At 41.7% G+C, this 18,845-nt stretch overlaps 1 protein-coding gene across 2 annotated transcripts in view; it reads right to left on the reverse strand.

Annotated features, from left to right (window-relative positions):
- Positions 1 to 16,889, reverse strand: part of LOC6554700 (poly(U)-binding-splicing factor PUF60-B) — a 43,696-nt gene extending 26,807 nt beyond the window's left edge. Inside the window, exons 1-2 of one of the 2 annotated variants that reach the window (XM_001981742.3) lie at positions 16,842 to 16,889; positions 988 to 1,026 (exon numbers count right to left, since the gene is read on the reverse strand). In XM_001981742.3, coding sequence (XP_001981778.2) covers positions 988 to 1,013 — 26 coding nt within the window. In that variant the 5' untranslated portion in view covers positions 1,014 to 1,026; positions 16,842 to 16,889. The remainder of the gene's footprint in view (positions 1 to 987; positions 1,027 to 16,841) is intronic. The other variant, XM_026975886.1, reaches the window with a different exon arrangement.
- Between the last annotated feature and the right edge of the window lie 1,956 nt (positions 16,890 to 18,845).

The raw sequence follows: 18,845 nt of genomic DNA on the forward strand, positions 1-18,845 counted from the left end.
GTGACCCCCAACGGCCCCACCCACTTCCACCCCCTCTGAGGGCAAACATTGTGCAAAATGTGCATATGCCAGAGGGCTGCTGTGAGTTTTCCTGAGCTCCACAAACTTTCCCCACCGCAATTTTTGTCGTTTGTTGGCATTTTACTTCCCCAGTCCCACTCACTGGCTTTCTCTGTCACTTTTTTATTTACTCAGATTTTTATACATGAGTTTGTATTTCATTTCATGTCACACGCATACAACTAACGAACAAAGCACTTGGGGAAAAAATTAAGCAATTTAAAGCGGCAACGCTTTTCTTTATTGCTGGCAAAAAACATATGCGCGAAGTAAGCAAATAAACCCATCGATTTACACTAATTGTTTGATTGTTTTCACCATGAAATGGTAGTTTAATTGCTTGCCTTTTAAATCGGCGAAATGTGCCTTTTTTGGCTGATAATCAAGCGAGCTTTAAAAATGGCTGTAAGCCTAGAAAATCTATCTTTCAAGCTGATCATTTATTTAGAACTCATTTAAGCGAGACATTTATACATTAGAATTGTAATGGCCACTTGATTTTTAAACAAAGTTGAACTCAACTTCCACTTTCCCCGGGGAGTTGGGCTAAACTTTTGTTTCGGTTTTCATTTTGTATGCCAATTATAAAGGCCGCACGAGCTGCCAAAGGCGAGAGCCAAGTTAAAGCGGGGTTTCGGATTTTGGAAGCCACTTCACTCCTCGCCACTGGGCGAAAGTTTGATTAAATTTGTATTTGAATTTTTGCTCGTCAAGTTGGCTTTTAAAGTTTCCACCGCCCTCCCAGCCCACATAATGAATCGATAATGAATTTAATCCGTGTGGGTGAAAGCATACATTATGGAAGTGAGTCAATCACAATGTAAGGATAATATGTTCAGGGCTTAAAGCCTCTGTGGTGCAACCTTTCACTTGCTACTATTATTAAATAATATATGGGCATAATTAAGCGTACGTCCCACGGCTTACCCGGCATAAAGAGAAGTGGCGTTCATCTCCGATACTGACCTGCAAAAGACAAAGAGCAGAGCGGAAAAGAAAACTTGATTATAGTACGGTCAATTATAAGTTTTCAGTTCATCTAGGGTCTAGTTGTACGGGTAAAGGCTAAAGATAATGACGAAAAACAGCAACACGAGCAACAACTTCAACTACGCTTAACTAGGAAATTAAGTTGTCTGTTTAACTATTTTTTCTCTCTTCTTTTCTTTGCGAGTGAAAGGGAGTCCTGCATCAACAGCTTACGGGCTAAAGTCAATTTTTGCTGTAAATTGCATTTCCCTTCGAGGGTTAGGCGATATCCCCGGGCCAAAGAGACCAGAGTGAGTGGAAAATCTGCACAGCTCATAGGTAAAGCGCAACAAAAGTGCCAAGCAAAAAGGACGAGTATAAAATGTAAAAGCGGAAGTTTAAGTTTTTCCCATTTCAGCGACGGATAAAAGTTGATCAACATCAAGGGTCAGACGGCTGTCTGCCCGGTGTCCATCAAAAAACTCAGAGCGAAAGCTGCATAAAAGCGTATGAAATGCCGAGTTGAAGTGGTAGTTTTCACGGAAGTATATCAATCAGTCAAGCCAACAAATGGGGCAATTCATCAACAGGATGTGAATCCAATAATAAACATTACTTTGCTCAAATATTTATCGGCAGAAACATTATCAAACTAGCAAATGAATAATCGCAACTTGCAATTTTGTGCCTGGGCATAAACTTTATGATAACTACTGGCTAATTTGATAAATTACTTGCTTATATTTTAATTAGGCAGCAGCTTACTACTAAACTCAGGTAGCCAACTTTATACTTAAAACTTGGCCAAAAGCGACAGTCTTCGGCAGGATTTCCACTGCTAAGAGGTCAAATCACAAACTTCTCTAAGGCTGTGAAATTGTGTTTCGGATAATCTCTGTACTCTGCCATCCCTTTCCTTTTCTGCAAATCAATATCACACTTTGACACAAGTTTCATTAGAGAACATATTGAACCTGGGAAAGCAGAAGTTTTCCTTCGGCCCAACAAGATGAACAAGCAGCTGAGGGAAAACCAAGTGACGAGATGCACGTGCCAGAAGTCTCAAGTTTAGCTGTTGCTGTGGCTACTCACAAAAAATTCGCCCAAGGCGCTTGCAGGGAAAATGGCGGAAAACGGGCGGAGAAGGGCCGAGGTGGTATGTGGAAAATTGAGGAAAAGCCGAGCAAAAAGATGACGACAGCTTGGGCTTGTCATGGTAAACGCGATGTGAGCGTTTGCTTGGCCTTTGGCAAAGTTTCTTATTGCATGCATGTGGTGCTGAAAAAACGGGAAAATGGGAAAAGTGGGTGGTGGCGAAAAATAGTGTTGCATATTTATGTGCGCACCGACCAACGGACCGTTTGAAGGCTTTTGTAATTAAAAAAAGCAAAATCTTCAACCCAACCAAGCACCTGACCGTCTACAGTGAACATTCAGCAAGCTGAACAGCAAACTGTGAATATGTTTTATTAAAATGTGGCAATTTAGCAGCATCAGCGATGCTAAAACAACCGAAATTGTTGCTAAATTTTTTCTTTTATTTACAAATTATATTCAGTTTAGTTTATCGAGTGTGAGCTGATGACTTGGCTGGACTCTACTGTAAGTCTTTTGCCTTTTATGTGAATGAGTTTCCAGTTTGCAGTGGCGCTGGAAGGGGGCGTTGGAGGGGGCGTGGACTGAAGGATGGAAGAGTCGCAACGCTTAAGGATACTTGTGCAAGATTTATGATGTGTTAGTTTTTTCGAGTGGAGTTCCTCGCCCAACATGCATATGCATATGCTCAAGCGTGCAATTTCTGTTTTCCACTGTTTCACCCTCTGTTTTTTGCCTCGCATTTGGCAAATGGCGCTCAATTTTTTAATGAGCGCGTCGGAAATGTGAAAAATGTCTGCGTGCCTGTGTGGGTAGCAGTGAGTGTGTGTGTGTGAGTGTGTTTGTATGTTTGGGTGTGAGCGTATGGGTGTCACTTTGATTTATGAACATCGGCCTGGCATCCGACAGATTTTGTCATTTTCAGCTGTCGCTCTTTGTGGTGGAAAGTGCGCTTTTAGCCGGGCGAAAAGAAAATTATTTTTAATGGTCACATGAAGGCGTAAAGTGTCCTCCAACTCGTCCTCCCATTTTGGATATTGATACGTAAGCCCTTCGCCGCAGCACTTAAACAGTATTTACGCACATGCGTCCATTAATCAAACAATTTATCAAAACATGTCATTTGACGGCGCAGAGAGGAGTGTAATAATGTGCACATACTTCTACTATTATCGCTCGACCTAACCGGAAGGAACCGACTTGTGGGCTCAGATTGCTGCCATCGTGTTGGGGCTGTCAATCATGATGGCGACAAGGATCGCTTGTTGTCATATTCCCAGGGGCCAATTATCTGCAGTCAGGGAAAAATAAATCATCATATACATAGCAAAAAAGAATCTACCTTGTAATTATTTAAATTGAAAGAATATCTCTAAGTAGATATCCATAAATATTGAAATATTATTAATTTACAATATATACATATATCCCACTAACGCCTTAAAGTATCTGAGCTATTTATAAGTATCTACACAACCGAGGGGGCTAAAGCTCACCAGGAGGGGCAACCAGGACTCACCAAGTCGGAAGGAGGTTAATAACAAGGCGTTCGCACACTCTCACACACACTTCCGCAGGATGGGGAATGTGGAGGGATCTTTAGTGGGGCCACTCTTGTGTGCTCTCACTTACAGCAGGATAATGCAAAGTTTGTGATAATGTTTGAACAAAAAGAGCACGCAAACAAGTCGAACGAAGGACTAGTCGCATAAAAGGATATGGCAGTGTAAGCAGGCATTTAACCTCTCACAAGTAGAGCCATCCATCAAAAGATTGGCTTTCAGTCTATTGATAGTGCGGCAAATATTTAAAGTGTATGTAAGTGTGTCAATTAGCTTGAGGGGAAATGGATCGAATGACGCACTAGCTATACTGTTTGCTTGGAATTATTAAATGGGAAATATATCAAAAATTCTGGCACATTTTGCATTTCAATTAGAATGTTAATTGTACGTTTAAGTTTAAAAGCAAATATGTGTTACTTCTTGGTTTCACCCACGCATTTGTGTGACAGCTTCAACTTTAGGATTAATTTTCATAAGAGTATTTGGGAATGCTGCCAGTCGCTTCTCGTTTCCCGTTTTCCTGGCTGCTTTTTAGTAAACCGTTTCCCGTCAGCGCCGCCGGATGGTGCCTCGCATTTTCCTATTTTCCATCTCGCAGCATCCGTTTTGCATAGTGGGGGAAATTTAAAGCGCACTTCTTGGCGCTGCTCAAGAGTTTTCCTACATTTTGGCAATTCTTGTATAGCATTTGGCATGGTTGAGTGGGTGTGCGTGCTCCTTACTTATGCATGTGTGTCAAAGCCATGCAAAAAACTGAGTAAAAAGTTGCGACGGCATACTTTTGGGATCGCAGCTCAGACACACTCCTTTTAAATCAGGATTCATTCGTTTTTACGGCCTCTCAGGCTTTTTTTGCTCCCTACTACTTGTGCCAGCACGCCTCCTTCACATAATTGAATTTTTATGACCCGGGCGACAAGCCGAGGAACAAAGAGGTAAGGAAACGCCGGAAAAAGTATGAACAATAAACCAAACAGCCATAAAATAACCATAAATCCACATTTTTGAACGCGCCTAGGCCGCGTAGCACAATGTTTTTTTATTAGCTGCCATAATCGAAGTTCGGTGTTCGAGGCTCAAAGTTATCCACGTGTCGGCTTACTGCGACCAAACATGCGACATTTTCGATCCGCCAATGCCACGCAAATTGCAACTGCAATTGCAATTCGAGATTTCGATGGTTGCACACGGAAAGAAATGCCAGTATATCATGGCTGAATATTTTATACATATATTCCCGAAACAAAAATTGTCAAACAATTGAAAATCGTATATGAAATCAGTAGCCGAATATATTCCTCTCGATGGAATTGTTATCTATGCAAGTATCACACAATTTTTCTAGGTTTTCCTCTACTGGTTCTCGGGTGATTTTTTGTCAGAACCAGAACTTTAACCGTCTAGCCCGAAAAAGGCATTTCCGGGCAATAAGAGAGCGGCGCGTTGCAATTTCCATTGCACACAGTGCAATGAACCGGAGACCCGGAGACAACAGTACGGCAAACTTTTGGAACATGGCGTGATTTGCGCCTAAAAGTATGCACCAAACTGCAAGAACAAAGCAGTCCGATAAGCAGGAAGTCCAGACAGTCGGAGGGGATTGTAGGTGAAATGCTGGAAGGATAATGGGCAGGGGGCGCAGATGGTGGGCGGAGCAGGTCCAGACACCGGGACAGATGTCCAACTGACAGCCGTCGGGAAAGAGGCTTTGTTTTGTCCAAAAATGCACAACGATATGTCTGGTTTATGTTTCAGATTGTTGCGTTTCATTGTGCAGAAACAGCATGATGAATAGGCAAAAATGCAACATTCTTAAGCTTTCAGCATTTATAAAACTTAACTAAACTGATTCTTAAACAGTATAATTTTTTAAGATTTTCTATGCTTAGACTAGCATAGTATCCTTTTATCTTCAACTTTAATTGCTCACAGTTTTCTGTTTTTTTTCTTAATTTATGCTGCACCCCAACACCGAGTTTCCGGTTTTAGTAAAATATGTATTTTCATTTCTCTCAAAGTGGGAAAAATTTATCACGTTGAGTTTTTTGTTGCCTGTTGTTGCTTAATGTTGAAGTGGGACTATCTCTTTCCCGCCAGCTTTCTGTCCCTCTTCCTCCCTGCGAAACATTTGCCAGTGTGTGCGTGTGCGAATATGTATGTGCATATTTGTCTGTGTTGTGCAACTTGTTAAATATTTATCTGCCCTTTTTTTGACTTCTCTAACACCAAGCGAGAGGGCAAAGAGAATGTCGAATTTTCATACTAACAACGCTTGTGAATGCGGGAAAAAATGTTAAAATAAAATGTTTGTTTAGTAGGCTTGGCCTAAATCTAAAATATTATTAAGCGTTATCAAAGAGTATTTTAAATTCGAGCGAAAACTAGAATTTTCAGAACCCCATTGCTTTTTTGCCACTTTTGGTATATTCAGGCTATATATTCCGTTTTGATGCGTTTTTTTAATTAGCTGCAATTAAAAATTTAAGTGGCCTTCTCAGACCAACGAAAAAGCGCATGGTCAAGGAGGTTAAAGTGAGAGTTAAAGCGCTGATAGACACATCTGCTGGTCTTTCAGTAAAATTTCATAACCTAATTAACTTGGAGGGCCAAGCCGTGGTGCGCTTGTAACTTCTTCAATTTGGACAAAGAAATTTCCATTTCACCGGCGTACTGGAATGGGAACTTGAAAACTTGGGAAAGTTGTTCTCATTCGGACTCTTCTCGCTGGACTCTGCTAATTGCACTTTCGAGTTTCCAATTATAGTACGTTAAATATTTATTTAAAGCCAAATTGTGGAGTAAGCTGCAAATGTGAAACGTGGCCAGAGCCCCACCCACAGTAAATGGAATAACGTGACTTGCTATTTGTGTAACCTGGCCAAGAATTGCGGTAGCTATTCATTCCCTCTACCATCCTCCATAGTGTTAAACAATGATGCGGGCAGTTTGGGTGGTTTCAGGGGGCTGTATCCCTGGAACAAAAGTTTAATTGAATTTCCTTAGCCTGGTCAACGGGGCTGACTGACGTCAAGTGGTCCACCTTTCCGCTATATACATATACTTGTATATATATCTTTGTCTTTGAGTTATATGGGGCTGTTCTGGGGCTTTACGAAAGACTCTTATCCTAACTTTAATTTAGGGTGGCTACAGCTCCAGATATTATGTGGCAAATTGTTATTAATTCCTGGACACTTGTATGTCATATGAGTTGCTGATACAAACTGGTATAAAAGACAGTTAATGTGGGAAAACTGCTCCTCTGCTGTTATACGGCATAAATTAAGATAAGTATAATCGCATTAAGCGCAATCCTGCACGTCACGTCCTCGATGTTAACGTTAAGTTAATTGAGGCTTTATTAGCTGCCCAGCCTATGCATTAAATTCCCCCCAGCAAATGCAAATGGCTGGCTGCTTAAAGCGTATCCGTCAAATTACGCCGCCAATATGAAATGGCTATAGTTATCGTTTATCGTGCGTGTGCGCCCCTGGGTCATCGAATCCATCCGCCATGTCCTTGATCGCTCCACTCTGACCCACCGCCCACTTGCAACGTTGCCTGCATATTAAGCGCTTGACTTGTGGCTGCCTGTATCCGTATCTCATATATGTATCTGGAGCTATGCAATTGTATCTGGCTGCGTGTTTTCTCGGTCCGTTTTTGCATCGCAAAATTTATTCATAGCTTCCGCTTTCTGACTCATTACCATTGACTTGCCATGGTTCCATGACTATGTGTGGGCGTGCTTGGCGTATCTATAAGATACTCGTATTGCTTTAGCTATTGATTGTGAATTTTAGTGGTCATACATATATTTTTAATTAAATTTTTTTTGGAAAATCCTTTTCAATCTATTGATTACTGCAGAACTTTTGAACATTCATATAAAGTCACGCAGCTAAAGGCTCCTCTATTTAACGCATTTAATGCTGAAATCATGAAATTTGCTCACTCGTTATTGCGGCACAGATTCATTTCGGAACTTGGGTCTGTTTGTCCACTTTCGAATAGATAAACGCATTTAAATTGCAAGGAAGTGCAAACTTTGCCACCGCTGCTCGCAGTTCATGGCTGCTGCGCCGAAAATTTATGTTGACAACGTGCTGGGCCACCACGTCACCACTGCACCACCGTATTACCCCGCCCACCCAAAAACCGCCCCATTTTCCCTCTATTTTCCACGACGCCCAGCTGGGAAAGTCGAATGAAATGACCAAGCCAAACCAGCAAGTGCCGTGCGCTTATTAATGGGTCATGTGTGCAGGGCAAAAGTTTTTCTTAGTCCCTCTATACACTAGAAAAATAGTTGAAAATTAGTATTCGATATTATTCGCCATATTTTTCAATATTTTTTCAGTTTTATATTTTTAAAACGAAAGTGGCTATGAAAAATGTAAGTAAACCATTGCCATTTTACATTGAAGCACTTTTTGCTGGCAATTAATATAGTTATTAGCTTTAGAAAATTCAAAGTTTCTATTTTAGAGAATCTTGAATGTATAATAATTAAGAACAATTTTTTTTTTGAGTGTTTCAAGAGCTGCATCGGGAGAAATCATAGGGCATAGAGCACCACAAAGTGGAAAGGGACGAGCATCCTATCTTTCACTACTTGGTCCGAAGAGTTTTGGACTGAAAGCTTCTCTGGTCTGTTGTGGAAAGTTTTTTGGGTGGGGATCCCTTTACAGCCTCTTTCACATTCGCCAGCTATCCATTCTTCTGGTCGTAGTTCATTTTTGGTAATTTCCCGCCTTTGGCTAAAGCAAATTATGAGCTTCATTTGCATACTCGCATATCCAACAAAGAGCTGAAATTGAAAACGCGATTTGCACGAATTTACAATCCCAATTTACATAAGCCCTACCCGCGCTCCCTTTTCAAAAGGTGTTGCCGAATGCATAAATCATCAGAGTAAATACACGCACACGCACACGCACACACACGAATCAAGAACAATCGTACAACGGTGCGTATTGTTGATTTGAATTCGAAATTCCATCGGCGAGTGGATCAAAAATGGAAAATGCCGATGTAATTCTAATGAAGACAGCCGTCGGTGCTTCTGTCGATTCGCAGCAAACAATAAATTCTGTTTGCCATCGAAGGAGAGGAAATTAAGCCAATATTGCGTATACGCAAAGTAGGAAATTAAGTGGTTTGACTTTGGCGAAGCTGAGTCTCTAAAATATGGCTGCTTAAACAAGATTCAATCTCAGCGATGCAAAAACAGTTCTTTGTATACAGTTTTCATGGAATTTCACGCGCAAGTGATAAAGTCAACAGAGTGGTAAATTCAGCCTCTGCCATAGTAATTCAATTCCGCGAAATCACCAATCCTACACAACTTGACCCAAAACGTAGTCAAGTGCAAACGAGAAACGTTATAGAGAAGATTTTAGCAAACTGAAAAAAAAAAAATGAGGAAAAAACCGCTCGGTTCCTGACGTAATTAAACCTTAGGTCCAGCCGGAAGTTGCTAAACAAAAAAAGGAGTTCTGACAAAAAAATTTAGGATGCGTCGCTCTACCGTAACAATACACATCCTGTTGCAGGATGGCAGCAGCTCCTTGCTGCTTGTTCGACTGGGAAATTAAAAGTACCACAGCAACACTACGTAACAGAGCTGAAAAACAAGCCGAAAAAAGGGAAAAGGGAAGCGAATCAGGTAAAAGGGCGACAATAATTGGAACAGTAGAACGAAGCCCTTCAAATGTTTTCGCATCTGTGCAATATCGCAGCAATGTGTGCTGCAACATGGCAGCAACATTGCAGCGGCAACAACGCAGCAGCAACAACGATTGCAGCAAAAACGATTGCAGCTGCTGCCGCGCCACAATAACCGACTCGCGATGGCGACAGCCGCAGAGCAATTTTAATTGATTGTGGTCTTGAATGGCGAAAGTGTGTTCCCAATCGAGCGGCCAAATTAAACGTCGAAATTGTGGTGTAAATAACAGAAATTTGGTTGGAAAACGCCGCCTATTTTGAGTCCTAAAGCGTATTTATAGTCCTTTTAATTTCAAGTGAATTTATGATAGTATTAATAGTAATTTCACTTGAATTTATGATAGTATTATTTTATGTCGATTGAGATTGACTAACTAAATTATTTTGAAGCCATTGCAAGAACGCAAACAAAGAATTATCTGATATATGGTAGTTCCGTAAAGCCGTGTCCAATTTCCATTTAATTAAACCCGTAGTTTATGTAGCATACTTTTACGCGCTGCGGTTGCATTTGCAGCCAAAAAGGACACGAAAGCACGCCGCCAGCTTCAATTTCTTTTTTTTTTTTTTTTTTTTTTTTATTGTAGTTTATTAAGATATACAGGATAGCTATGAACCCTTTTATTACCTTATTTTCTATTGTTTCTGCCAATTGGCGCTCCGGCTATAGGGAATATTTAATATAGCTTTTTCTAGTTTGGTCTAATACTCTCATGTTGTTTTATAATTAATGTTTAGCTATTAAGCTATTGTTATCTTAGCACTAAGTCTCTTGGTTGACGTCTTTTGATCCTCTGCCTCGGTCGAGTAATGGTGAGATCATTAGCGAGACGATTCCTGTGGTTCATCAGTCTTGAGTTGTACCGACTGGAGTGGAAGTTGATTTGTTGTAGTACCGTAACTAGTTTTAGGTCCCTATGTAGCACGCTATTTCGAATGTACCACTCACAGCCTGTAATTTGTCTCGCTATTTTGTTCTGGGCCACCTGAATTTTTTTGATTTGGCTATCTCTTGCTATCCCCCAGATTTGGCAACCATATTGCCAGATGGGAGCAATGACCTGCTTGTATAGGGTGAGCTTATTTCGGGTGGAGAGTTTACTGTTGCTTCTTAGGAGCCACCAGTGCTTTGTCACAGCTGCTCTCACCCTTGTTTTGATGGCTGCTATGTGGGGAGCAAATGTGAGCCGGCGATCTAATGTTATGCCAAGATATTTGGCCGTACTACACTGCTGTACCATCTCCTCACCTAGTTGAACAGCAGGTGGTGTTTTCCTCCTTAGTGAGAAGCACACGTTAGCTGACTTTTGACCATTTATGCCAATATTCCATCTTCTTGCCCATTTCTCGTACCTGTCAGCGTACTCTTGTAGGCCGTCTGCTGCTTCATATTCGCAGGATGATCTGTAAGTAACACAGACGTCATCGGCGAAAGTGGCTAGAGTCATCCTGTCAGGGTTGGCGTCCATACTAGCATTTGGCTGCGGCATATCGTTGGTATACAGACAGTACAATAATGGACCCAGTACACTTCCTTGAGGCACTCCTGCACTGACCTCATGTATCCCTGAGGTTGCGGAGTGGAAACGTACTGCGAACTGCCTATTCGCCAAGTAGGACCGCATTAGCAAGTAATACGGTGCTGGTAGTGTCATTTTTATTTTGGCCAATAGGCCAATATGCCAGACTCGGTCGAATGCTTCCTTAATGTCCAAAAAGAGCGCATTGCAGTATTCTTTCTCATCGTAGGCTTGCAATATTTGGTCAACGATGCGGTGCAGTTGTTCTATTGAACTGTGACCTGCACGAAATCCAAATTGGTGATCAGGGATGGCTCTTCTGGATGACATTATCCCAGCAATTCGGGCAGAGATAAGTCTCTCAAAGATCTTCGAGATTGATGGGAGGAGACTGATTGGCCGGTAGGATGCTGGGTCACTCTCTGGCTTTCCGGGCTTGTGGATCATACTCACTAAGCCAAATTTCCACTGGGCAGGGAAGTAATGCAACCTCAACATAGCGTTGAAGATCAACGTTATGTAAGAGATCGCGTGAGTAGGCAGCGCCTTCAGAGTAGCGTTGCAGATGATGTCGTGGCCTGGTGCTCTTTTAGAGGATTGGCGGTTTATGATCGCTGATATCTCACATTGGTCGAACGGGAGAATCGGTGCATCCATTTGCAGCGCTTGCTCGAGGACTTCCTGCGTTTCTTGTTTTTCCTGTTGGCTGGCAAGGTTAAAGGGCTTGAACCGTTCAGCTAAGTGCCTAGCAAACACTTCCGCTTGTTCCTTGTCAGAACGACACCATGTTCCGTTCTCATTAGCTAGTGGTGCCTTCCTGGGGCACCTCCTTTTTATACTACGCGTCGCTTTCCATAGAGAATGCCTCGCTTCGCTTCCAGTACCAGTGTTGGTAAGCCTCTCGTCGAACCATGCAGCTTTATGGTCCACCAGTTTCTTACGGAGAATATGTTGAGCTCTGTTCCACTCTAATTTGTCTAGAGGGTGGCGGGACCTCATCCATCTTGTCCGAAGTCGTCTCTTTTCAGCAATTAAAATAAGAATTTCCCGTGTGAGGGGTATACCTGCTGCTACGGGTCTCTGTGTCAACGTTCGTGTAGCTGTTATGGCTGCCGATTTCACCTTTACAGCAAATAGGTTGATTGCGTCCTCAATATCTTCTTCTGAGTTGATTTCTATATCAAGATACAGAGATTGCTCTAGAAGACCGCAGAACATTTCTAAGTTGGTGTGTCTGGTTATCAATCGATCTGCTGTAGGATATGTCAATGCTGTGACATCCAGCGTTATGATAAGAGGCAGGTGATCAGAGCTGAGATCAGGAGCCGATGTTATGGAAGCATGAATATCGAGAACGCCTTTCGTTACTGCAAAATCAATGCAGCTTGGAGTTCCTCTCCTACCGTACGGATACCGAGTAGGACTGCCTGTAGCCAGCGTGTTGACTTCCGTACTAAGAATAAGATCCGCGAGAGCGCGACCTCTTTGATTGCATCTTCCTGAGCCCCAGAGCCAGTGAGATGCATTCCAGTCTCCTGCAATTATAAATTTTCGATGATTTAGCGGTAGTATGTCAGCAAATTCATTTGTTGTCCATGTGAAACGAGGAGGACAGTAAATCGCACCAAAGTCGATCACACCAAGCGCTGTGTTTATTCCTGCAGACGCTATTTGTACTTTTTCGCTGGTAACAGGGCTCAGAGGATAATGCACCAAGCTAGATTTTATAAAGATCGCAGCTCCTCCTCTAGCATTGCCAACACTTGGATCATTAGCTGGATATGCATCAAAACCATATATTTTTGGCACAAAGTTTCCTCGGCAGTGAGTCTCACTAATTAGTATGACATCGATCTTATTTTGTCGCGCAAAGCACTCAAGCTCTGGCAGCTTCGTGGAAACGCCATCGGCGTTCCACATTAGAATGCGCAGCGGCATCATATTGTTGATCGTTGCGCTTGGAGGGCAGCAAGCAAATTAAGAATTTGCCCCTGCTGCTGTGTCTGCTGTTGCTGCTGTTTGAGCATCATCATCATCATCTCCGTCTGTTTATCCTGTAACGAGCGGAGTGAATCGATATTTCCATTGAGGGTTCGCATCATGTTTTCAATGTTATTTTCAAGAGATGAGTGATATGCCGTATTTCGGGATCTCGATGCTGAACGGTTGCGGTTGTTGTCTCGTTGAGCTGCAACTCGAGATCTCGATGTCGAGCGGTTGCGGCTGTTGGTTCGTTGGTTTATGTTTGGGTTGTTCTGCTGTTCATGTTGAGAGACATGCACGCCTCCCCTAGCTGCATCTGCATAGGAGACACCTTGACGAGTGGCTACTCTTGGTCTGCTCCTAGTTTGATCATTTGTCTCGGTTTGGCTATTCACAGTAGGCCGAGCTCCAACTCCACGCTTGGGCCGAGATCGTTGCAGGAACGCCTGGTATTTGGGGCACCCTGAATAGCTTGCAGGGTGCTGTTGTCCGCAATTGTAGCACGTGCACGGTTCACTGCGCGGCCTAGTACAGTTGCTGGCAGCGTGCTCGCCAGCACATTTGACGCAAATATGCGCTTTACGACAGTATTTAGCCGTATGGCCAAACTGTTGGCATCGATGGCATTGCACAACAGCATTGCGCTTTCGGAGGGGCTCAACGATAACCCGCATATGGCAAAGTGCCTTGACTAGCAGGATCTCCTTATTATTGGCCGCGGCGGCAATATTCACGAAGAACATATTTACCGGCTTGGCTACAGGGGTGCCTGGCTCACTGCGCCTCTGGGGCAGATGGACGTCAAGCACCTTGTGTCCGAATTTTTCCAGATCCTCCTTAATCTGGCTATGAAGCGTGCTGTGGTGTAAGCCTTTAATGCAGACTTTAAACGGCCTATCTTCCTTCAGTTGGTAGCAATGGAATTCATATTTTTCCTGCTCAAGCCAACTGACAATGCTACGAAAAGTGGTAGCGTCATTTGCATAGAGTCTCATCATACCGCCAAGTGAAGCCCTAGCTTCAACTTTATTTATGTCAATTATTTTCCTGAGTTCTTGCATGAGCAGAGAGACGTTTTCAATACCTTCCATCACTATGGGCGGTGGTTTGGGCTGCGTCTTGTTGGGAGAACCTGAGGTGCCAGGAGAGTTAGCGGCCCGCTTCGCCGCAGCAATGGCAGCTTGATGACTTGTACTAGGCCTCTCACATAGCACGTCGTTGGCGTTCTCAACTTCCATGTCATCTGGGTGAAGCGCTAGCAATTCGAAACGGTTTGAGCTGCCACTATAGTTCGATTGAGGTATGGGAACGTTATCACCGTTCTTGCCGAGGTTAGCTTTTTTCCCATCAGTCTTTGGGGAGGCGCATGACTTGCGCTTTATTGTTTGAAAGCGCTGCGAGGCTTCACCTGAAGCAGGGCTTTGGTAGCGCGAGGCGGTTCCTGATGTGGACCCATTGACGCTCGAAAAAGCAGATGCCAATGAAGCTGCTGTGGCGGCAAAATCGGATACTTGTAGAGTATCATTATCTGAGGGCGCGTTGACGGCATTTCTAAGTTCCTCTCCTAGAACTGCCTTGTTCTTATTAGTAGCACTAGTAGTCGTTGACTGCGGCTTGTCAAATTGTCCGGGTTTCATCGCACGCCTAAGAGTATGCAATAATATCAATTGATCTTGGGGCAGAATAGAAACTAAAAGCTTCTATCTGATACATAGGCCAGAACTTATCTGCTGCTGGAACCAAATGGTAAGCTCCTCACAGATGTTTGTTAAGCTTTCCAACGGATGTTGTGTTAAGCTTGCCGGCACGTGGCCGTTGGACAGCGGAGCACAATTTAATTAAATTTGATAGTTTTAAGATCACTGCACTGGCACGTTACTATCACTGATAGTGACTCAAGATGTCACTAAGCACTAATTGTGCCACTAATTGTGGACTTGTCTCTGGTGATTAGTGGCGAAAATATTAATAACCGCGAGCGATGATCAGGTGCGTGCTGCTCTTCGAAAGCTGCGAGGAAACTAGCGCTTCAATTTCTAAACATAAATTTCAGTGCAATTAATTTTCCGCAGTTCTCATTGTTGTTGTTGCGTGTATCACGCCATTCTCTTTTGTTGTTTATACTTTTTCTTCTATTTGCGCTGAACAACTTTTTCCAGTGATGAAATTTTTAGCACCTTGCTTTGCGATTTTCCGGCTTGTTTCGTTATATCGCAATATCGCATATCGCGTATCGTTTGTCAGTTTTGGAATGTGGCAAATGTGCTGGACTCACGCATTCCGTCGACATTTTTCAAATCCCTTTGCCACGCCCTCCGCCCTCCGCCCCCGCGCCGCTTGCACTTGGAACAATTTTCCGGCGATTGTTATCGCCAGTCGTTTGTTAAAATTGCACCCGCACAACGCGAAAACACAATGGCTGAAATAATGCTTGCACAATTACATAGACAGACGGCTTAGTTTTTCCCGCCGCCATTTTTCCATTCCATTTTTTCCCGCTGCCCGCTGCGCTATTATAAATAACAAACAAGAAAATTGTTTATAATTACACATTAGCAGATAAAATATTGCATGTTGCCGATGTTGGCAGCCATTCGCAGTGGCCATAAATATGTGTGTGTGTGACCAATTTGTTGGCCCGACTTTCGAAACATGGTTCTGCCTTTTTTTCTGGCCGTGGTAATTGTTTCAGTTTCTAGTCCACTCAATTTCTTTTTTATGATGTGTTATATGGCGCTAAAGTGTTGTCATTATCGTTGATTACGTATGCGATTATATAATAATAGCAGGCGAAAACGATTACGACAAATTGCAGGCCTAACGATTGAAAGAGTTTATCCTTGCATCAAGATGTTCACTTGTGATTGAGAAATATGTGCAAATAAGCTATGGCAATTAAATATTTCACAAACGACAGTTAATGCATGTTAAGTACCTGCATGAATGATTTTCATGGGCAAATAATTCAAATGTGTACACTGCAAACTATAGAATTGTAAAAAGTGGAATGCAGTTTAATGTTAAGTTGGACTTTCAGGATCAGGCATTTATTGATTGCAATATTTACACAGAATTTCTGGCACATGGAAGACATTGAGGGTTTCGCTTCTCCCCCTTTTAATGTTCAGCAAATTGTGGAGCAAATTTATCCAAAATACCCACATGTACATGTGTGTGTGAGTGCGAGCAATAAAATTATAACAAACATGGACAAGAAAACAACATAATTACAGTCCAGAGCACAGCAGGCCCATTCAGGGTCCCTGGTCCCTCGGCTGGCAAAAGCGGCCAAATGCAACAGGATTATCCTTGGCATCCAACTCCCTCGACCCCCAAAAACACCACAGGCCATTGTTTTGACCATAAATATGTTTCCGTAATATGTTTCTAATTGTTGCGTTCGACAAGCAACATGAGCTACGTGCAACCAGAGATTTGAGCTATTGAAATAAGCCGGAAATGCTTTACTCATTATCTCTCATAGCATTTCATCACATTTATATACTGTAAAATATTTAACAGGTTAATAGATACGAAATTATAATTAAATATTACTAAAGCTAAGGGTACTGCACATTTTACTTGTACTAAACAAACTAAAGTATCTACCAGCTGACAGAAAGATAGATAATTTAATGAAATTATAACATTAAAAGCCAATTGGGAAGATAATCACATGAAATACGAACTATAATATTTGCTAATTATAACGATTACACTTTGTTATTATTTTTAGCCAATTAAATAGTTGTGGGTATTTAGTTAATTTTTTGTATTTTGGAAGAGCACACACACACACACATCGAATGCAAAACAACAAACACAATTGAATCGGGCATTTGGGGTTTCATTGGGTTGGTCGTTACAATATGGGCATATGCTGGGTATGGGTGGGTTCGATCAGCTGGTTAGAGCTTACCTTGTGGCTGCTGTCAGGCAGGCAAACGCTTTAATGGGTGTCTGAAACCTGCAATGTAAAAGAAAACCGGAAAAGAAAAGAAGAAAAGTTCGCCACTGGTAAGCAAATGTTTCAAATCGATCTCGCTTAAGCTGCTCTCGCATTATTTTTGGTTTTTTTTTTTGGATTTTTTTTATTTTTTCCTGCTTGGTTATTGAGTAAACACTGGTTATGGGTTTTTAGAGTTTGTTTGCTTTTCTGTTACTACGAATGGTTGCATCAAACTAGGTATGTATATGGGAGTAAAACGAGTTGAAAACAGTAGTTGTAGTAATAGTAGTAGTAGTGGATTTTTTTTTTTTTGTATGGCCGACCACGTGTCAATTAAAATGCATGGGTCGTTATTTGGTGGTTTACTCAAGTGGGATGTGGGGCTGGTGTTTGTAAAATATTTACAAAATGCACAAAACGCTTTAATTGCCAGTCAGAAGCACGCAGAAAATTATTTACATGGGTTTTCGCAAATACTTCTGTGACCTGTCAAGTGGATCATCAGTGAATTTGATTTGTTTAGGAGCTCTACTGTTTTCTGATTGCATAATTAAAATACGCATTCAATGTCCACTGTGACAGGTTGAGAAAAATATAAACAAATGCCACCTGAAAAGTGGTTTCATCTACGTCTCCAACAACTACATTTTAAGCTATAGGTAATTTACCGATGTCTATGATGTTCAATGCAATAATATGCCGTTTTTATAAGTGGAAAAATTATTTTACTATCTTATTACACATACCAAAACCATTGAATCGGGAAAGTTATGTACAGAACAACTGGGGACCATGTTAAAATGCATAAATGGAATAAAATACATATAATTAAATGCGCACGAAATTAATAAACCAATGTAAGCCACACTAACAACAAGGACAACGGGTTTCAGGGGAATGGAGAGGTTTACACAGAAAATTCCGATGATGCCAACCAACTGGACTCTGATTTACGCAAAATTACAAACTTTGCCGTATTATTTTTAATTATTAACGCTATGTTTCGGTTATTTATTTATGCTGCGACAGGAAAAAATAACAAATAAAATAAACAGCACATCGTACAAGTATTTTGCGAGGCACACGACATAAATTACACAGCACTACGACACACCGGAAGCTAAACAATAAATTAAAATACATCAACCAAAAATCATTTGTAAACATATGAATTGTTTATTATTTATTTGAAACTACAACTTTCATGTGTGGGTGATAAAGTTTGGAAGCCGCGAGCGTTTTTCTGTAGTTTTAGAAAAACGTAATTTGTGTAATTGGTGTTGAGATGAAATCAATACATAAAATGGCATTATTTATTTACGTATTTCAACTCTATTTTATTAATTTTACATATTAGCCTTCATGCTTGCTTGCTGTTTATTAAGTCGTTAGCCTCAATTTGTGTCTGGGAACCCCTGTGATTTTTATTAGGAAATTGTAAACTTTAAATTGAAATAAAGTATCCTTCAGCCTGTTAATGTATCCAACACCCCTGCACTTCCCACAGGCTCTTCCTCCTTCACCTTTCACTTCTGCATGTGTCTGTGTATGTGTAGGTGCATGTGCTGGCGTTTCAGTTTTCTGCCCACGAATCTAGGCCAAAATGCAAGTTTGCTCCTCTAGATGTGACACCAAAATGTCAACAAGTCGACGAGGCGTGGAGGCTCGACTGAAAAGGCTAATGAGAGAACGCATCAGGCGGAATGGCCCGAGGGACGTACTCATTTGTAATTAAGAGCAGAGGCTTTCCCACACCCATAAGCTCGTATAATATGTAGGATGGAAAAATATCCCACGCTAATATATAGAGAGAAATGCAGATTTTTATTCACTCCTAATTAAGCTACTTTCTCCTGGCCATTCTAATTAAATAAAATTCAGAGGCAAAGTTAAATGAATATTTGATAAGCCGCCAGAAGGCGAGATATGCACACTGGCACCCAAAAGTCTATATCCCCTAAAAATGGATATGGG

The sequence above is a fragment of the Drosophila erecta genome, unplaced genomic scaffold (assembly GCF_003286155.1).
Source record: "Drosophila erecta strain 14021-0224.00,06,07 unplaced genomic scaffold, DereRS2 tig00000000-arrow-pilon, whole genome shotgun sequence".
NCBI lineage: Eukaryota > Metazoa > Arthropoda > Insecta > Diptera > Drosophilidae > Drosophila > Drosophila erecta.